General features: G+C 43.7%; 2 protein-coding genes across 5 annotated transcripts in view; one reads left to right on the top strand and one right to left on the bottom strand.

Annotated features, from left to right (window-relative positions):
- Window positions 1-3,425, bottom strand: part of GPALPP1 (GPALPP motifs containing 1) — a 31,522-nt gene extending 28,097 nt beyond the window's left edge. For 2 of the 3 annotated variants that reach the window (XM_055542027.1, XM_055542025.1), the window contains exon 1: window positions 3,151-3,425. In XM_055542027.1, coding sequence (XP_055398002.1) covers window positions 3,151-3,358 — 208 coding nt within the window. In that variant the 5' untranslated portion in view covers window positions 3,359-3,425. Of the gene's footprint in view, window positions 1-27; window positions 144-3,150 lie in introns of all 3 variants that reach the window. The other variant, XM_055542028.1, reaches the window with a different exon arrangement.
- NUFIP1 (nuclear FMR1 interacting protein 1) overlaps window positions 3,373-21,436 on the top strand; it is a 38,742-nt gene continuing 20,678 nt past the window's right edge. Inside the window, exons 1-5 of one of the 2 annotated variants that reach the window (XM_055542024.1) lie at window positions 3,373-3,863; window positions 4,866-4,948; window positions 6,556-6,654; window positions 7,247-7,309; window positions 7,962-8,038. In XM_055542024.1, the coding sequence (XP_055397999.1) occupies window positions 3,461-3,863; window positions 4,866-4,948; window positions 6,556-6,654; window positions 7,247-7,309; window positions 7,962-8,038 (725 nt within the window). In that variant the 5' untranslated portion in view covers window positions 3,373-3,460. Of the gene's footprint in view, window positions 3,864-4,865; window positions 4,949-6,555; window positions 6,655-7,246; window positions 7,310-7,946; window positions 8,039-21,436 lie in introns of both variants that reach the window. The other variant, XM_055542023.1, reaches the window with a different exon arrangement.

Raw genomic sequence — 21,436 nt, 5'->3', positions numbered from 1 at the left:
TTGATGGGCAAAGTCTAAAATATTTACCGTCTGGTCCAGGAAAAGCTCGCTGATCCTGTGACAGGCTTAAGTCACGGAAATATCAAGAAGGAGCATCCAAGTGTCTTTTGATGGGAGTAGGTAGTGACATCAGAGAAAGCTCCCTAGAAAGAGCGATGGGTGGGCTGAGGTCAAAGGACGAGACTGAGTTAGCTGGGGAAAGGGAGTGTGGGTTGGGACAAACGTGGTCCACGCAGAGGGAAAAGCACCCGCAATGCACTGCAAGCCAAAGGGTCTGACGCATCCAGAAATGTGCTCAGAGTGGCTGGAGCCAAGAGAGGAGAGAAGGCGGGATCATGGAAGTGGGAGTGGGGTGGGGGATATTGCTGTGAGGTCAAGCAAGGTCAGGACTGAAAAGAGTGCCTTGAATTTAGCAACAAGTTCCTGAGAAGGACTTCCTGAGTGGTTCAGTGGTTAAGAATCTGCCTGCCGATGCAGGGGACCTGGGTTCAATCTCTGGTCTGGGAAGACCCCACATGCCACCGAGTAACTAAGCCTGTGCACCAGAGCTACTGAGCCCATACTCTAGAGGCCATGAACCACAATGACTGAGTCCATGTGCAGCAACTACTGAAGCCATGTAGCCTAGAGCCGGTGCTCCACAATGAGAAGCCACCACAGTGAGAAGCCCACGCGCCGCAACTAGAGTAGGCCCAGCTTGTCACAACTAGAGAAAGCCTGCAAGCTGCAATGACGACCCAGTGCATCCAAAAATAAATAAATAAACAGAAAAAGCTATTAAAAAAAAAAGGTGCTGAGAGACAACTGGTGGATTTATTTTCACAGTGAAATTGGTGAGAGCAGTCTCAGTAGACTGGGAAGAACAGAAGCCAGGAGGCAGTGGGTTAAGAAGAAAATGGTGAAGGTCCAGAGTTGGTCAGAGAGACAGCAGCAGCTACGGGGGATGTGGAGTACTCTTCATGAAGATGGGAACCATCTGAACGTTCCAGTTAAATGTCAAAGGCAAAGAACCCCCAGGAGAAGTGAGGGAAGGGGTTTTGAGTAAAAATGGAATGATTAGCCTTGGAAGGAGGTAGTTCCCCTCTTTACTACAATCAAAGAGAAGCTGAAAGAGCCAGGCAGAGATGCAGGAGAGTTTTTAGGCATAGTACCAGAAAAGTGAGGAAGTTTTTTAAAGATGGTGTCTACTTTTTCTGTGATGGAGAGAGAGGCTAAAGAAGAAAGAGTAGGCTTTAAAAAGTTAAAGTTGATCCCTGGGGCAGAGAGCTGTGTGGGAAAACATCACAGGATGGCAAGGCAGAGCTGAGGACCCAGCCAGGGAGGAGATTATGGTTTGTAGCAGCATTAGCCTGTGGAGGGGTGAGGTTTCATTTAGCAGCATGTGGAAGCCTGGGTGTGGTTCACTAGAGGTGAACATCTGGACTGAGCCAGGGTGGAAGTTTTGTCAGATGGATTTACAGAATTACTGGATGGGAAAAGGCAGTGGAAGACACTGACAAGAGAAGGGACGAATGGATGGACCACAGAGGCTAAGTTAAGCAGGGACAGAAACAATAAAAGGAAGAAGGCCCATCAGGACTGAGGCAGAGAGGCTCAATGAGACTAAAACCAAAAAATAAAAAAAAATGTGATGAGAGTAACTAAGCATATTAAAAAGCAGAGATATCACTTTGCTGACAAAGGTCTGTACAGTCAAAGCTATGGTTCTTCCAGTAGTCATTTGTGGATGTGAGAGCTGGACCATAAAAAGACTGAGCGCTGAAAAACTGATGCTTTTGAACTGCAGCGCTGGAGAAGACTCTTAAGAGTCCCGCAGACAGCAAGGTGATCGAACCAGTTAATCCTAAAGGAAATCAACGCTGAATATTCACTGGAAGGATCGATGCTGAAGCTGAAGCTCCAATCCTTTGGCCACCTGATGCAAAGAGCTGACTCACTGGAAAAGACCCTGAAGCTGGGAGAGATTGAAGGCAAAAGAAAAGGGCAGTAGAGAATGAGATGGTTAGATAGAATCACTGACTCAATGGACATGAATTTGAGCAAACTCTGGGAGATAGCAGAGGACAGGGGAGCCTGGCATGCTGCAGTCCATGGGGTTGCAACGAGTCGGACACAACTTAGTGATTGAACAATGAGAGTAACCAAGAAAGATGTACGAACAAGGGCTGAGAATGAGACTGAATTTTTCAGAGATGTGGAAAATACCTGGTGGTCCAGTGGTTAGGACTCCGAATCCGTGGTCTCACTGTGGAGGGCCTGGGTTCAATTCCTGGTCGTGGAAATAAGATCCCACAAGCTACGAGGTGCCTCCCTCCCTCCCCTCGAAAGTTTTCAGGAACGGAATAAGGCCCAGTGTGTGACTGCAAATGTAGCTGAGATGAGTGGTATGAAGGTCAGTGAAGATGAAGAGAATAAAGTCAGAGTAAGAAAGGCTCAGGTTTCACTCAGCTTCCACAAAGCAGTATCTGGATGTTGGGACTTGTCTCAAGAAAACATCTGCACCCCAGTTTTAAAACATGATCTCAGGGGACAATTCTCAACATTCAGTTTTCCAGAGTAGTCAAATAAAATTAATCTGGTCCATCTCAAACCTGTGGGCTAAATAAAAAATAGGGTTAACCCCACTTTTCTTCAATCATCGTTGAAGGGAACTTTCCTTGCTAAAATAAACACCCAACTTTTTAAAAACCATAGCGAAAACAAGATCTGGAAAGAAACCTCTAGGTGGAAACATGGCCTCTGGGTAGTCAAGAGTGCAAATTAGATTCAGGAATGGGAGGGTTATTCTTTCAGCTTTACTGTTTTCTAACTTCGGTCAGCCCCAGGCTACACATTAGAAAAAACACGAAAGGAGATGGATGCTCAGGGAGGGGTCTGAGAATCTTTTTTTTTTGGCAAATACGAGGTACCAGTTATGTGTTAAGACTAGAAGACTACTGAGTAATGGGTGGAGACAGCTATATCAACAAGTTATTTCAAAAATGTATTAAATACCCGTTGTATTTAAGTAGGAAAAAAAACAACAACAACAACAAACCCATGGGCAGAGAGGGGGCGTGACAGTTTGGAAAGGCTTCTCTGAGCTGACGCTGAAGTTAGGGCCAAAGGATGAAGGAGGGCCTGGCGGGCAGGTAAGTCGCCGGCGCTTACCGGGGCTGGAGTCCCGCTCCTCGTCCTCCGCCGACCCGCCGGCCTTGAAGCCGGGGGGCAGGGCCGGCCCAATCAGATCCCTCGCCATCCGCGGGGTCAGACACTGCAGACGCACAAAAGTGTCTCCAAGCCGAGTCAGAACTCCACGACTGGCAGCCAGCGAGCCGCCGAACGCTAGGGAAACTCTTCCGGCGCCGGCCGATGACATATCAGCTTGTGATTGGCTGATCCTTGCTATTGGCAATAACGGAAGTGACGCCTAAGGCTTGCTGCGCACTCGCACGCAGGGTTGACTACCAGGCGGGTGGCGATGGGCGAACCGGCTAGTGGTGCGGTTCCTCCCGCCGCGTGGTTCCCAGCCCCCGAGCTGACCCCCACACTGGGGCCTTTACGCGACCGAGCCTCGCGGCCGAACAACTGGATGCTGTGGGCGATGCCGCCGCCGCCGCCTTCGACGCTTCCCGCAGCAGGGTCCGAGCCTGCCTTAGAGGCACAGCCCCGCGAGGAAGCCCGCACTTTCCCCGGGGCACCTCCCCCCTTCGACGCCCATATTCTTCCCGGGGCGCAGCCCCCCTTTGACGCCCAGTCCCCCCTCGATTCTCAGCCTCAACCCAATGGCCAGCCTTCCTGGAATTTCCAGGCTTCAGCGTCACGGTACTGGACGCAGTCTCCTAGTGGTTTTCCTTGGCATCAGCAGCCCCACAGCACTCCAGGTAGGTTGTTAACGCCTCTCCGTACCACCCCTTATCTTTCTTTTCCATCCCTACTTCCTCCTCCTTTTCCACCCTTGTTCCCTCTTCTCTTCTGATACTGCCTTGCACTCTTGGAGTCCGGTCATTAATGTCTCACAGTTTGTTCCACAGTTACGTTTTCTTGACTTGTTCATTTAGTTCAGCAATTATTTGGTTAATTCCAACTATGAATCAGGACGTGAGGGTACAGCAGTGAGCAAAACATTCAGAAATCCTTATCTTAGGCCTTGACATCTCATGGTGTAAGATGACAGAGACAATAAACAAAATAAAGCAGTGCGTATTAGAAGGCAGTGAGTGCTGTGGAGAGAGAAAGTAGAGTCACAAGCAGTGAAGATTTAAATTTCAGTGTCAGTCATGAGTAAGGTGACATTGGAGCAGAGACTTAAGGGAGGTGAGGGATCAGTTGTTGTTTGGTAGCTAAGTCATGTCTGACTCTTTGCAGCGCCATGGACTGTAGCCCACCAGGCTCATCTGTCCATGGGGTTTCCCAGGCATGAATACTGGACTGGGTTGCCATTTCCTTCTCCAGGGGATCCTGACGCAGGGATGGAACCCGAGTCTCTTGCAGTGCATATGTCTGGGGGTTAGCCATGCAGGCAGAAGGACTTGTAAGTGCAGAGCCTTGAGGCAGGAACTGTATGTGAATCACTATTCTTCCTAGAAAGGGTGAAAGTGAAAGTCGCTCAGTCCTGTCCGACTCTTTATGACCCCATAGATTGTAGCCTGACAGGGTCCTCTGTCCCTGGAATTCTCCAGGCGAGAATTCTGGAGTTGGTTGCCATTCCCTTCTCCAGGGGATCTTCCTGACCCAGGGATCGAACCTGGGTCTCCTGCATTGCAGGAGGATTCTAGAAATGGTGGGCTGCCACTGTTTTAACTCAAGTATTTATGACGTGCTCTAGCAAAATATTAAATAATCGTATAGTTTTTAACATTTATGAATCTCTTTTTGTTTTCCAGTTAAACACACTTATTTTCCACGAAAGCATGATGCAAGGGTCAATGACTTCAGTGTCTCTCCCAGAAGAAAACAGAAAAAAAAGGTATTTTTAAAGATGTTCTTAAATGTGACACTTTGGTCCCTATGTCACGGCTTCATATCTCATCTTTCATTACTGTTTCTGTTTTGCATTCATCATTGACACACCATAGCTTTGCTGTAAAAGTATCTTTAAGGGTCTTGGCTGTAAGTAAAAACTCAAGCAAAATCTTCTTGTGAAAAAGTGGAGAACTTGTACAAAAAGAAAACAGTCAATCCATTTACATATAGTATTAGGAGTAAATATGGGGAATTATGATTACAGATAAATGTAAATGTTATTGAACTTCAATGAAGTAAAAAATATATGCTGCTGTTGCTGCTGCTGCTGCTAAGTCGCTTCAGTCTTGTCCGGCTCTGTGTGACCCCATAGACGGCAGCCCACTAGGCTCCTCTGTCCCTGGGATTCTCCAGGCAAGAACACTGGAGTGGGGTGCCATCTCCTTCTCCAATGCATGAAAGTGAAAAGTGAAAGTGAAGTCGCTCAGTCGTGCCCGACTCCACTAGCAGCTTGGGAGGGGAAGGATGAAATGAAAAGTTTTTGTGTATTTTCAACCCTTGATTATATTCAGAAACTGAGCCTTAAAATAGACTTCCTTTATTCTGATGTAGCTTAACAATCTGGTCTTTTGACTTTTAAGATGTATAAATAATGTCATTATAATAAATTAAATAAGATCTATATCATGAAATTACTAACCTTCATTTTGGTATCAAAACTGTGTTGCTGATATTTACAAAATACTGTGAATGTGTAATATATTTAATAACATAATCTCAACATTGAACAATTGGAGTTTACTTCCTATATAGTCTTATCATTGTAATAATCTTTTTTGTTTTATGTTTAAACATAAAAATAGTAAATTGGGAATAAGAAAATAATATTTGCCTAGTTATTTTTTCTCATTTAGTAGTTTTATATATACCCACACACATTGTTTTATTTATCCTAAAGGAAGAAATGCTGTTTTTACCCTGAATATTTATTTTTAGGTTATTTTGACATACGCTCTACTGCATTTTAATTAGATTACCAATTTGAAATCTATTCATGGTTTATATTAACTTTGTTTAGATTTAAATTTTTTTTTTTTGGCCATGCCTTCTGGCATGTGGGATCTTAGTTCCCTGTGTGCCTGCTTAGTCACTCAGTCATGTCTGACTCTTTGTGACCCCGTGGACTGTAGCCCACCAGGCACCTCTGTCCGTGGGATTTCCTAGGCAAAAAATGAGGAGTGGGTTGCCATTTCCTCCTCCTGTGGATGTTCCTGACTCAGGGATCAAACCTTCATCTCTTGCGTCTCCTGTATTGTCAGGCAGATTCTCTACCACTAAGCCACCTGGATAGCCCTGAACAGGCAACAAACCTTGCCCACTGCATTGGAAGCACAGAATCTTAACTGCTGGACCTCCAGAGAAGTCTTAAAATTTTTATTAACAAACCAGGCTTTTTCTCATGTATGTGTTAAATAGAATCACCCCTTCATTAGAAATATATTCAGAAGTTTCTTCCACGTGTAAGAGTGTGTGAAAAATCAAAACCTGCATATTTTTACTGCTGATTGAGTTCTTAACCAAAGCCTAATGCTTCTTCATTTTTATTTGCAGAAAAGAAAGGAACCCATTTTTCACTATTTTTGTGATACCTGTGATCGTGGTTTTAAAAATCAAGAAAAGTATGATACACACATGTCCGAACATACAAAAGTAGGTTTCTTGGTTATCCTGATTTTATTTAGCAAAAGGGTGTATTTGGTAGAAATTCTGAGCTTTCTTCCTGTAAAAGTTTAGAGTTATCATAGAAATGTTGTTTGAAGACAAGTTGAGACAGTAACCCTGGGATTTGCAGCTTGAGGGTGGGAAGCCTCCACTTCAGGAGTTGGTGAGATGGCAGCAGAGGAGAAGGGAGGTCTGGCAGCTGTTGAGAAGTAAAAAAGCTAGGAAGTTCTTGGTTGGGTAAGTGCTCTTCAGTTTTTAGGAGTCATGCTTGACTTTAGGAAATAAGAACATTTTACAACATTGCTGATGTCCTGCGTTCACTCAAATGGAGAAGTGAGTGCTATGTGTTATTGTACTATATACTTCTAGAGTGCAAGTTAGTTTTGGAGTGAGTTTTGTCCTGCTATTTATTGACTGAACTGAACTGAACTGATTGTTGTAAGTATTCACGGATAATACCACATAGACAGGATACTAGGTAATAATGCCAGAATATGTCTGTATGTATAGTAGAAGGGTACATTTTTTATGGGAAATGTTGAATTGAGTCTTTTTTTTAAAAAAAAAAAACTCCTTACAGTGCCCTGAGGTAGAGTGCTCTTTTAGTGCACATGAGAAGATTGTCCAGTTCCATTGGAGGAATGTAAGTTGTTTTTCTTTTTGATACACGCTCTTTTTATTTCATTGATCTGTTATTGTCATAGCACTTTATTTACATAGCCTAATAATAAGCAACATTCATGAGCCTTTGTACTTGATAAGGCATTTTTATAATCCATTATTCAGTTTCGTCCTCATCATCTACTGTGGACTAGATAAATCTTGGCCCTGTTTCACAGATTTATAAAATGATTTGCCCAGGGCCTCAGAACTGATTCTTGCACTTGGGTTTCTTAGCTGCAAATTCTGTGCTTGTTTTACTAAACTGTGCTGTTTCAGATTGTTTTGTGTATTCATCATTTCTCTAGCTAACTCCCTCAACTATAGTCAGTCAGTCATATGAATATCTAATATTACTCAAGAAATTGATGACATTTGCTTTATAACCAAGATTATATCATGGCTTGCTTTTCTTTTTAATCAGTAGCACTAAAGACATGAAAAAAATAACTCTTTTTTCTTTAAAGGAAAAGTCATAATAAGGATGGATAAAACCTGCTTGCTTAGTTTTAAAATTGTCTCTGCTAGTAAATGTATTGTTGGGTACAGCGTCTTCATTATCCCCTGTAATTCTTGAGATCTAGTCAAAAGCGTACAGTATGCTTCCTGATATTCAGCAGGCCTTTTCCCCTCAGATGCATGCTCCTGGTATGAAGAAAATCAAGTTAGACACTCCAGAGGAGATTGCAAGATGGAGGGAAGAAAGAAGAAAGTGAGTAAAGAGTTCAGAACTTGTGCAGCATCTTTCTTTTACCCTGGCAGGGCTGAGTACTTCAAAATAAAGACCATCTGGCCCTAAGGAACAATTTGAAAAAGGAAATTTGGTCTTTTATAACATTGCAGATGTTCAGCTCAAAATGGCCAGTCCTAACTTTTGTTGTTGTTCTTCAGAATTGGCTTACAGTGACTTTGAGAGTATTGTTACTTGATGTATGATAATCACACAATTTTTATTATTGTAGTTTTGATTCATTGCATTCCCTTATAATCTTGCTGCTAGGAAATGGAACTGTCAACTGTATTATATGAGGCTATTATTAAATGTAGCTTTTGGTGGACCTAATAGGAACTCTTGATGAATAACTGATGTCATAATGGGACTTTGCTCTTTGAGAGGAGCTACTGTGTGGCCCCTCAGTTTTATGTTCAATACAAGGCAGTGATGGGTGGTGCTATGTTAAAAAAAAAAGGCATAATATTTTGCTATGTTTATTGTTTTGATTGTTTTTTAAAAAGTTGTTGAATGCTTGCAGTATGCTAGGCAGAGGGAGTATAGTGACAGGATAATCCAAGTGCCTGTCCTTACCTATAAAAAGACAGGGGACTTTCCTGGCAGCCCAGTAGTTAAGACTCCACGATCCCAATGCAGGCATCACGGGTTCGATCCCTGGTTGGAGAACTAAGATCCGGCATGCCACATGTCATGGCCTGAAAAAAAAAAAGGCAAAGACAAGAAATGTTTTCCTGTAATTAAAGTCTAAGAAATTTGAGCCTACCATGACAGCCTGTAGTTTTATACTTACCAGGGAGGAAAGCTTAGTAGGTATCTAATCAGAAATGGCAACCCACTCCAGTATTCTTGCCTGGAGAATCCCATGGACAGAGGAGACTGGCAGGCTGTGGTTTATGGGGTCGCAAAGGGCTGGACATGACTGAAGCGACTTAACCACCATCTCCAACTGGAACCTACCAGTGAAAAATCCCATGAAGATGCTGTTATATTGTCTTCTCAGGAAGGACCAGGATACCTCATCCTGAAGCACAAGACCAAATCAGAACTATTAGGGGATGATCAGCTGCACTCTTAGGTCAATAGCTGTTTTTCTGGAATTAAAAAATGAGAGCTTGAGATAGAAGGTTGTTGTTTACCGCTCTTTAGTTGCTAAGTCATGTGCAACTCTTTTGTGACCCCATGGACTGTAGCCTGCCAGGCTCCTCTGTCCATGGGATTCTCCAGGCAAGAATACTGGAATGAGTTGCCATTTCCTTCTCCAGGGATCTTCCCAACCCAGGGATCGAACCTGCGTCTCCTGCATCCCCTGCACTCTTTACTGCCGAGCCACCAGGGAAGCCTTAGTTAGGAAGAGTTATTCTCAAAGGTCAAAATACTTACAAATTTTAGACCAGCTGATTAAGCTTGTTCTTAGTTCAGCTTAAAGTTTTCAACTTAAATCCACTGTACGTATGCATACACAGTGCTATGTCAGGTGTTACACTATTATGTGAAAAAGCGAGTTACTGCCCTTTAAAGCTTTACAGGCAATTCTGAGGAAAACCAGCAAAAAGATTTAGAACCAACTGAGAACAAATAGCTTTCAGTAAATGCGTGTATAGATATCAGTTATTAATATTGTGCACAGACTTGGATGAGTCTGGACAACCAGAGGAAGTAAACCTGGATCCAGCCAGTCAGCATGGACTCAATGGATTTAATAGAATTTCAAGAGCATTTTTGGCCAACAAATGTAAGAATCTTGGCCACCAGGAGTAGGATGTACTAAAATGCTTTTTTCCTCATTATCTCCTGGCAGAATGTTATTTACCTTGTAAGACTTGCTTAAATGTCACTTCATTTGTCATTCTCTTCTTACTCTTCATTTCCTCTTAGCTCAGTGCTGTTGGAGCACCAGTCTGTAATGAGATAAGGAGCTTGTACCAGAATGTAAATCTATATTTTACTCCCTTCATTGAGAAAGTCTTGGTAAGAAGAGGTAGTCAGCTAACCTAAGTATTTTGCTTAGGGGCATAGTTGATTTATACCTGGCCTAGGTGTATGGATAGACTGCCAGTCCATGGACCAACCTACCATAAAGTATTGTTCACTACTTTGTGTATGAATACATAGCTCATTAATAGAAACAAAACAGCATTTTTTGCATTATAAGTGGCCCTAGTCTTCAGTCAGTTCAGTTCAGTTCAGTCGCTCAGTTGTGTCCGACTCTTTGCGACCCCATGAATCGCAGCACACCAGGCCTCCCTGTCCATCACCAACTCCCGGAGTTCACTCAGGCTCACGTCCATCGAGTCAGTGATGCCATCCAGCCATCTCATCCTCTGTCGTCCCCTTCTCCTCCCACCCCCAACCCCTCCCAGCATCAGAGTCTTTTCCAGTGAGTCAACTCTTCTCATGAGGTGGCCAAAGTACTGGAGTTTCAGCTTTAGCATCATTCCTTCCAAAGAAATCCCAGGGCTGATCTCCTTCAGAATGGACTGGTTGGATCTCCTTGCAGTCCAAGGGACTCTCAAGAGTCTTCTCCAACACCACAGTTCAAAAGCATCAATTCTTTGGCGCTCAGCTTTCTTCACAGTCCAACTCTCACATCCATACATGACCACAGGAAAAACCATAGCCTTGACTAGACGGACCTTTGTTGGCAAAGTAATGTCTCTGCTTTTGAATATGCTATCTAGGTTGGATATAACTTTGCTTCCAAGGAGTAAGCGTCTTTTAATTTCATGGCTGCAGTCACCATCTGCAGTGATTTTGGGGCCCAAAAAAATAAAGTCTGACACTGTTTCCACTGTTTCCCCATCTATTTCCCATGAAGTGGTGGGACCGGATGCCGTTATCTTCGTTTTCTGAATGTTGAGTTTTAAGCCAACTTTTTCACTCTCCACTTTCACCTTCATCAAGAGGCTTTTGAGTTCCTCTTCACTTTCTGCCATAAGGGTGATGTCATCTGCATATCTGAGGTTATTGATATTTCTCCCGGCAATCTTGATTCCAGCTTGTGCTTCTTCCAGCCCAGCATATCTCATGATGTACTCTGCATAGAAGTTAACACCTTTGGTTCTGCTACCCTTTGTACAGTACCTGGAATTGAGTATGTAGAAAATAAGTATTTGTGGACTAAATGACTGTTAAAAGGTGCGGTATAGGAAGAATCTGGTGGCTCAGATGGTAAAGAATCTTCCTGTAACGCAGGAGACCCAGGTTCAGTCCCTAGGTCAGGAAGATCCCCTGTAGAAGGGAAAAGCTGCCCCCTCCAGGTTTCCGGTCTGGAGAATTCTATAGACAGAGGGGCCTGGTGGGCTACAGCCATGGGTTCAAAAAGACTCGGACTCGACTGAACAACTAACTTCAACTTAACATGAGAGGAACCCGTCTTGGCATTGATAAGAAGCCTTAGCCATGGCATAGTCAGACTTAGAAATCAAAGGAGTCAGGACCATGCCTTGATTTGACTTAATGAAGAATTCGAAGCAGTGCATGTAAAGTGTCTTATCTCCTCTAGGTGGCTTCTTTGCAGGTATAATGTTTTTCTCGTGATTCCACTTCACTCTGGCTGTTTTGTTTTTTGTTTGTTTTACTTGTTTGTTCTTTATCTGTTGGTTGTATCTTTTTCTCATTATTTTGCATGAAGGAGTGCTCACTTCAGCAGCACATATGCCAAAAAATTATTTTGCACAGAGGAATAATCAAACAGGAAGAGTTAGCTCCACTTCCTGATACTTAGTATTTGAGGCCCTGGTGATGATGGTATTGATTATATCCTGTTAGATGGATCAGAAGTGTCCTACCTGCAAAAGTTTTTCCCCACTGACTTTCTCCCACTGACTTTCCTCTGACTTTGGTCAGTAGGAAGTTGTTGCAGCTCAGTGGTGCTAGCCAGTGTTGTGCTGATAAATGTTTAATTCTTTTGAGGAGAATGATGATAGTTACTAGTTGGCAGTGATTATGAAGCAATTACCGGCTTCCCTGGTGGCTCAGAGAGTAAAGAATCTGCTTGCAGTTCTGGAGACCCAGGTTCGATTCCTAGGTTGGGAAGATCCCCTGGAGAAGGAAATGGCAACCTACTCTAGTATTCCTGCCTGGAAAATCCCATGGACAGAGGAGCCTGGCGGGTTACAGTCCATGGGGTTGCAGAGAGTCGGACACGACTGAGCGACCAACACACTACACTACACATAAAGCAACTAAGAAGTTAACTGTGTAAGCTGTTTAATCTCTCGAGTTTGGACTTCACTTAAGACAATAGGGAAGGTCTGAAATGAGTCGCTGATTTGCCATCTTTGGTTCTTTTATCTCTAGCAGTTGTTTAAATCACGTAAAACTGAGAAAGTTGTACCTATTATTAAACTTCTCCTCTGTCTGTAGCTGTATTACTCTCCCCAAATTCTCCACTCCACCTTTCTCCTCAGCGCATAAGAGGAAGGGCCTCATCTAGTCTGGAGGTGTGGGGTGTTCCTTGATGAAGGGAGGTTGAGCTGAACTTAGACCTAGTTGGGAAGAAATAAGGGGGGGCAGGGACTAGCGTTCAGACAGGTTGGCACGGGCATCAGTAAGAGACGATAGCAGCCTTTGAGAGATGGTAGTTGTAGGGACAGAGAGAAGGAGGTGGATAGAGAACACTTGGGAGATGAAGATAGGCACTGTTTGGCAACTGAATGATTGTGAGGTTGAGGAAAGAGGTTTGGAGGATACATCCAAGTTCCTGGGGTGAGGTGGTGCCTGTGACTGAGACAGGGACCCTGGAAGAGGATGGGGTGTGGGGGTGTTGCTCTGAGACATCACTGAGTATGAGGACATTCCAAGACATCTATTTGAAGATGCTTGCAGGCATTGTGACTCAGACCAGATTGGCTAGAGAGACGTTTGAAAATCACGAAGCCATGAATTCTGAAGACTTTAGGAACTAAGTTCCCAATCAGGTCCAGGCTCAATTCAACCTCGCTTTGTCAAGGAACATCCCACCCTTCCAGACTAGATGAGGGCCTTCTTCTTAAAGGCTAAAAAGGAGGGTGGAGTGGAGGATTGTGGGAGAGTCAAACAGCTACAGAGTAGAAATTGAAAAGTGGGTCCAGTTTTCTCAGTTTATATGAAAACTGGTTGGTTTTACTCTCTGTCAAGCTATATTCCCTTTCTACTCCACCTACAGAGAGAGGGCAGATAGTCTGACAGGGAGTGAAACCAAGCCTGCTGAGCAAGAGCCAGAGAAGTAGAAGAAAACTCAGAATGTGACCTGTCTTGAAAGCCAGGAGAGGGGAGGATTTCAAGACAGGAAATGTGGAGACAGTGCAGATTGCTGTGGAAAGGTCAAATAAAACAAGCCCCCAGAGTGACTGGTTTTGCAACCTGTAGGGCCGCCTTGATGCGGATTCCAGGCAATTGCTCCTTGGCCCTTCTTGGGGTTTCCCGCCGTCTGTCTCTACAGCTTTCTGCAGCTCTCACACCCTTCCGCATGATTCTTAACAAGAGGGATTGCCATTATCGTGGCCACTGGGGTTGTGGTTCCACCAGAAGTGTGTATACTTTGAATTCCACTGACTATTTGAGACTCACAGTTTACCCTAGAGCTCATCTGGCATCTTTTTACCTTCCAGTTTCCAGGGTCCTTCATCTCCATGCAGTTTCTGCCGCTTACTTTCACGGTTGCACCATGGATATGATCTTCTGGACGTTCTGCCCTAGAAGTCCTAAAGTTGGGCTCACTCCTCTTTGAGCCTAACTTCTGTTCTGTGCAGCTCTCTCCCTATCCCTTCTGCCTCTGTGAACGGCACCGGTCCTGGACGAGTTGAGACCTCTCATCTCTTACCCCTCTTCCATCTTGGCCTCCTGCCAAGTTGAAATCACTTCCACTCCTCTCAGCAGCTCAGCTCCCTCATTCTGTTGCCCTTCATCACACCCACCGGCAAAAATCTCAGCTCTGCCTCAGTTGCTCAAGTGTTGTTGAAGAAAACCACACAGCTTAAGTGTGCTCTGCAGGTGAATATTCAGCAGTGTTATCACACTTAAGGAATTGATTTGACCAACAAGGTTAGTTTATTCTCTTTGCATTTGCTGTTTTTTCCCATGCAAAATTAGATGCTAATATGCATGTATTTCTTAGTTATATAGGTGACTATTTAGTATAAAATTTAAAAATAAATTTGTTAAGCTGATTTTATTTTAGCCAACTCAAATGCCAGTGAAAACAGAATGCCTTGGAACTGACAGTAGTATAAGGTGGGCTTCATATGTCTTACCTTTTCTGATTACCACACATTGCTTGCTTATAGGAACTCTTTGTCCCAGCCAGACTGTTTTTTTTCCTTTTATCATATCCCAAACAGGTTCTTTGAACTTTCAGCTTCAGTTTTGATCATGCTGCTGCTTCTAGAAAAATCTTACTTTTTCCAGCCTTGAAGTTCTGCTCACTGCTTTAGTCCAGCTGAAATCCTGCAAGCCTAAATTTGGGCAAATATTTTTCCTCATCTGTCTAGAGTAATATCTTTCCCTTCCTTGGATATCGTATCCCCTCTGCCTACCTGGTGTAGATGCCCCTTATTCTGGTACTGTTGATGAACTTTTTTGCTTCAGATCAGATCAGATCAGTCGCTCAGTCGTGTCTGACTCTTTGCGACCCCATGAATCGCAGCACGCCAGGCCTCCCTGTCCATCACCAACTCCCGGAGTTCACTCAGGCTCACGTCCATCGAGTCAGTGATGCCATCCAGCCATCTCATCCTCTGTCGTCCCCTTCTCCTCCTGCCCCATCCCTCCCAGCATCAGAGTCTTTTCCAATGAGTCAACTCTTCGCATGAGGTGGCCAAAGTACTGGAGTTTCAGCTTAGCATCATTCCTTCCAAAGAAATCCCAGGGCTGATCTCCTTCAGAATGGACTGGTTGGATCTCCTTGCAGTCCATGGGACTCTCAAGAGTCTTCTCCAACACCACAGTTCAAAAGCATCAATTCTTCGGCGCTCAGCCTTCTTCACGGTCCAACTCTCACATCCATACATGACCACAGGAAAAACCATAGCCTTGACTAGACGAACCTTTGTTGGCAAAGTAATGTCTCTGCTTTTGAATATGCTATCTAGGTTGGTCATAACTTTCCTTCCAAGGAGTAAGCGTCTTTTAATTTCATGGCTGCAGTCACCATCTGCAGTGATTTTGGGGCCCAAAAAAATAAAGTCTGACACTGTTTCCACTGTTTCCCCATATATTTCCCATGAAGTGGTGGGACCGGATGCCGTGATCTTCATTTTCTGAATATTGAGCTTTAAGCCAACTTTTTCACTGTCCACTTTCACTTTCATCAAGAGGCTTTTGAGTTCCTCTTCACTTTCTGCCATAAGGGTGGTGTCATCTGCATATCTGAGGTTATTGATATTTCTTCCGGCAATCTTGATTCCAGTTTGTGTTTCTTCCAGTCCAGTGTTTCTCATGATGTACTCTGCATATAAGTTAAATAAGCAGGGTGACAATATACAGCCTTGACATACTCCTTTTCCTATTTGGAACCAGTCTGTTGGTCCATGTCCAGTTCTAACTGTTGCTTCCTGACCAGCATACAAATTTCTCAAGAGGCAGATCAGGTGATCTGGTATTCCCATCTCTTTCAGAATTTTCCACAGTTTATTGTGATCCACACAGTCAAAGGCTTTGGCTTAGTCAATAAAGCAGAAATAGATGTTTTTCTGGAACTCTCTTGCTTTTTCTATGATCCAGCGGATGTTGGCGATTTGATCTCTGGTTCCTCTGCCTTTTCTAAAACCAGCTTGAACATCAGGAAGTTCACGGTTCACATATTGCTGAAGCCTGGCTTGGAGAATTTTGAGCATTCCTTGACTAGCGTGTGAGATGAGTGCAATTGTGCGGTAGTTTGAGCATTCTTTGGCATTGCCTTTCTTTGGGATTAGAATGAAAACTGACCTTTTCCAGTCCTGTGGCCACTGCTGAGTTTTCCAAATTTGCTGGCATATTGAGTGCAGCACTTTCACAGCATCATCTTTCAGGATTTGAAATAGCTCATTGGAATTCCATCACCTCCACTAGCTTTGTTTGTAGTGATGCTTTCTAAGGCCCACTTGACTTCACATTCCAGGATGTCTGGCTCTAGGTGAGTGATCACACCATCGTGATTATCTGGGTCGTGAAGATCTTTTTTGTACAGTTCTTCTGTGTATTCTTGCCATCTCTTCTTAATATCTTCTGCTTCTGTTAGGTCCATACCATTTCTGTCCTTTATTGAGCTCATCTTTGCATGAAATGTTCCTTTGGTATCTCTGATTTTCTTGAAGAGATCCTTAGTCTTTCCCATTCTGTTGTTTTCCTCTATTTCTTTGCATTGATCGCTGAAGAAGGCTTTCTTACCTCTTCTTGCTATTCTTTGGAACTCTGTATTCAGATGTTTATATCTTTTCTTTTCTCCTTTGCTTTTCGCTTCTCTTCTTTTCACAGATATTTGTAAGGCCTCCCCAGACAGCCATTTTGCTTTTTTGCATTTGTTTTCTATGGGAATGGTCTTGATTCCTGTCTCCTGTACAATGTCACGAACCTCATTCCATAGTTCATCAGGCACTCTATCTATCAGATCTAGTCCCTTAAATCTATTTCTCACTTCCACTGTATAATCATAAGGGATTTGATTTAGGTCATACCTGAATGGTCTAGTGGTTTTCCCTACTTTCTTCAATTTAAGTCTGAATTTGGCAATAAGGAGTTCATGGTCTGAGCCACAGTCAGCTCCCGGTCTTGTTTTTGCTGACTGTATAGAGCTTCTCCATCTTTGGCTGCAAAGAATATAATCAGTCTGATTTCGGTGTTGACCATCTGGTGATGTCCATGTGTAGAGTCTTCTCTTGTGTTGTTGGAAGAGGGTGTTTGTTGTGACCAGTGCATTTTCTTGGCAAAACTCTATTAGTCTTTGCCCTGCTTCATTCCATATTCCAAGGCCAAATTTGCCTGTTACTCCAGGTGTTTCTTGACTTCCTACTTTTGCATTCCAGTCCCCTATAATGAAAAGGACATCTTTTTTGGGTGTTAGTTCTAAAAGGTCTTGTAGGTCTTCACAGAACTGTTCAACTTCAGCTTCTTCAGCGTTACTGGTTGGGGCATAGACTTGGATTACTGTGATATTGAATGGTTTGCTTTGGAAACGAACAGAGATCATTCTGTCGTTTTTGAGATTGCATCCAAGTACTGCATTTTGGACTCTTTTGTTGATCATGATGGCTACTCCATTTCTTCTGAGGGATTCCTGCCCGCAGTAGTAGATATAATGGTCATCTGAGTTAAATTCACCCATTCCAGTCCATTTCAGTTCACTGATTCCTAGAATGTCGACATTCACTCTTGCCATCTCTTGTTTGATCACTTCCAATTTGCCTTGATTCATGGACCTGACATTCCAGGTTCCTATGAAATATTGCTCTTTACAGCATGGGACCTTACTTCTATCACCAGTCACATCCACAGCTGGGTATTGTTTTTGCCTTGGCTCCATCCCTTCATTCTTTCTGGAGTTATTTCTCCACTGATCTCCAGTAGCATATTGCGCACCTACTGGGGAGTTTCTCTTTCAGTATCCTATCATTTTGCCTTTTCATACTGTTCATGGGGTTCTCAAGGCAAGAATACTGAAGTGGTTTGCCATTCCCTTCTCCAGTAGACCACATTCTGTCAAATCTCTCCACCATGACCCGCCCATCTTGGGTTGCCCCACGGGCATGGCTTAGTTTCATTGAATTAGACAAGGCTGTGGTCCTAGTGTGATTAGATTGATTAGTTTTCTGTGAGTATGGTTTCAGTGTGTTTGCCCTCTGATGCCCTCTTGCAACACCTACCGTCTTATTTGGGTTTCTCTTACCTTGGGCGTGTCTCTTCAGGGCTGCTCCAGCAAAGCGCAGCCATTGCTCCTTACCTTGGACGAGGGGTATCTCCTCACCGCCGCCCTTCCTGACCTTCAATGTGGGATAGCTCCTCTAGGCCCTCTTGCACCGACCACAGCTCCGGGTAACTCCTCTCGTCGCCGCCCCTGGCCTCGGGCGTGGGTTGCTCCTCCTGGCCTCTGCCCCTGGCCTCAGGCGTGGGGGTGTGGGGTAACTCCTCTCATCGCAGCCCCTGACCTTGGACGCGGGGTAGCTCCTCTAGGCTTATGAGTCTTTAAAAAAAAATTGCAATCTTTAGAAATGTTAATACCCACACTTTATGTGACTGTTTATATCCCTTGGTGGCATAGATACAAGGGATGGTTATAGATGTTAATGCTGGGAAAGATTGTAAGCAGGAGAAAAGGGCAGCAGAGGATGAGATGGTTAGGTAGCATTACCGACTCAGTGGACGTGAATCTTAGCAAATTCCTGGAGATAGTGAAGGCCTGGAAAGAAGCCTGGTGTGCTGCTAAGAGTTGGACAGGACTTAGCAACTGAACAATAAGAACATAAATGTTGATATATGTAAATGAGGTTTGAAAATATTTTTATTGTGGCTGTAATTCTGTTTTGATACTTCAGAGTAAGTGGTTGGAGAAGTTGTACCGAGATTCATATTTTTAATTTATGTTATAAATTGTATATCATTGTTAAAGAAACTGGGCAGTGTTGATCTGATTAGTAATGCTAATTGGAATTAATATAATTAGTGGTACTTAAGCCACTGTGGTTTTGAACAGTAAATCCTCATCTCACAGGACAAGTTGTCCCTGAGGCAGACCAGACTGATGTGTGTTTGGATGCATTCCTTTCTGCAGTAGCTCCTCATGTGAATTGAGCTGTGGTTTTTGTGCAGCAAGTGCTTTAAAGGAAAAAATTCACTGGCTCGAGAAACTTACGGAATAGTAACACGTGAACTAGCTTAGGTAGTGTATGCTTATATAAAGTCCCTGGTGGAAGACCAGTTTGGTTTGCTAATATAATCAAGAAATCTCAGCCGCCTTTGAGTTTATGTTAATATACATTATAGCTTCGAGTAACTTCCTGACAAGAGTTTAGTTTGAAATTAGAGGTAAATCTTCAGTATTTGGGGCTTCCCAAGAAAACTAAGATCATGGCATCCGGTCCCATCACTTCATGGCAAATAGATAGGGAAACAGTGGAAACAGTGGCTGACTTTATTTTCTGGGGCTCCAAAATCACTGCCGATGGTGATTGCAGCCATGAAATTAAATGACAGTTACTCCTTGGAAGGAAAGTTATGACCAACCTAGACAGCATATTAAAAAGCAGAGACATTACTTTGTCAACAAAGGTCCGTCTAGTCAAGGCTGTGGTTATTCCAGTGGTCATGTATGGATGTGAGAGTTGGACTGTAAAGAAAGCTGAGCGCCGAAGAATTGATGCTTTTGAACTGTGGTGTTGGAGAAGACTCTTGAGAGTCCGCTGGACTGGAAGGAGATCCAACCAGTCCATCCTAAAGGAGATCAGTCCTGGGTGTTCATTGGAAGGACTGATGCTGAAGCTGAAACTCCAATACTTTGGCCACCTGATGCGAAGAGCTGACTCTTTTGAATAAAGCCCCTGATGCTGGGAAAGATTGAGGGTGGGAGGAGAAGGGGATGACAGAGGATGAGATGGTTGGATGGCCTCACTGACTCAATGGACATGAGTTTGGGTGAACTCCGGGAGTTGGTGCTGGACAGGGAGGCCTGGTGTGCTGCGGTTCATGGGGTCGCAAAGAGTTGGACACGACTGAGCGACTGAACTGAAGTGGTGCTGGTGGTAAAGAGTCCACCTGCCAATGCAGGAGACGTGAGAGAGACAGGTTTGATCCCTGGGTCAGAAAGATCCCCTGGAGGAGGGCATGGCAACCCACTCTAGTATTCTTGCCTGGAGAATCCCATGGACAAAGGAGCCTGGTGGGTTGTAGTCCATAGAGTTGCAAAGAGTTGGACACAACTGAGGTGACTTAGCACAGTGTAGCATTCAGTATTTGAAAAGGCAAAGATTGTTTTATATATGACCAGAGTTACTGAAAAACAGGAGTAGACTCTTGCCCTTAAGATCCTCACTCTAGTAGGAGACATAAGAAGATCTATAAATCGCCAGGAGACCACAGGCACCAGAAGTCTTCATTTTTGTCACGTGGGGCTAACACGTCAGTCAAGGGATACCTGGTGTCTTTGGAAGGCAGAGCAATCAGATCATTTTGTAAGACTTCTTGTAAGAGGGGTCATGCCACCCCTTTCCCCACCCCAATATGTTTTAAGGTGGTATTTATTCTTTTTTGATGTGTAGTTCTGACAAACATATGGAGTTCTGTTCAGTTAAAAACCTTAAGGCTTTCCACTAATAATCTGCAAAAAAAGAAATCGCAGCCATAAAAACTCAAAAGTGATTCTTTCTTCATTCCCATCTTCTGGGGGTACAAACGCTGTATGATTTGGCATGAGGGAAAATTGAGTGAGAGGTTCATTTCCCAAATCTGGCTTTTCAAGACTGAAACCCACTTCACAGCAGATGGTGTGTCCACTAGGTGGAGTAGTTCTGTGTTATTTATTTGAAGCAGTTAACTGGCTCTGAGGAAACGCTTAACAGTTGCGCCCCCAGTTCTTGCAGATTTCCAGCAGCGGGGGTGTGCTCCTGAAGAATGCTACATCTTTTTGAAGTTTGAAAAGACTTTGAAATAAAAATGTAGTCTGGTTGAAGCAGCTGTGGTTCAGTGAGAGTCCAGAGGGATTTTGTTTTTCTAGAAAACAGGCTTAAGGGAAAAGCCAGTGAGTGGGTGGAGGTTTGAGAAGGAAAGGGTAAGATGTAGCCAGAATGAGATGTGTGAAGATAATGATTGGTTCCCTGTTGCCCATGTATTGACTCTGGGGCTTAAGAGCTGTCGCTGGGGCCTTGTGGCTTAGGCAAGGGGAAGGCAAAGAAGAGTTAAATGAAAGAAAGGAAAAAAGTGTTATAGTTTTAGGGTAAGTTCCTTTTGGGGTGTTGGGGAAAGATGGAAGTAGGGAGAAAAGTGACAAAAATAGAGAAACCAACTGTGAAAATATCACTTCTCACAGTCTTTATAGCTTCATAACATCCGTTCTTTACCAGGAGATACTGAACTAAGCTTTATCATCATGTAACTGTGCGGTCAGTGTAAGACCGTTCGTGATATTTTGTGCAACAGTTCGCTGTGTGTTTGTGTACTTTAGACACCTGAGCTGTGTCTCTGTCCAAGATCCAGACTTTTCCTTAATCTTGTATCTCAGTAGTATGTTGCTGGAAGGAGCTTCCTGATGATCATATGTACAACTAGGTCTTATGTTCCTGGATTCCCATTTTGGGGAAAAATTTGCTTTCTAGTACCCTTGTTTTCTGTAGTTTTTAGTCTCTGTGTACAGAAGAGTGGTGTAACTTTGGGGAAGAAAGTTTTATTTAAGCACTGAAAAACAGAATCTTAAAACTTTGGAAGGGTTAGAAA

The sequence above is a fragment of the Bubalus kerabau genome, chromosome 12 (genome assembly GCF_029407905.1).
Source record: "Bubalus kerabau isolate K-KA32 ecotype Philippines breed swamp buffalo chromosome 12, PCC_UOA_SB_1v2, whole genome shotgun sequence".
NCBI classification, from domain to species: Eukaryota; Metazoa; Chordata; class Mammalia; order Artiodactyla; family Bovidae; genus Bubalus; species Bubalus kerabau.
This window is presented reverse-complemented; position numbering and strand designations above follow the sequence as displayed.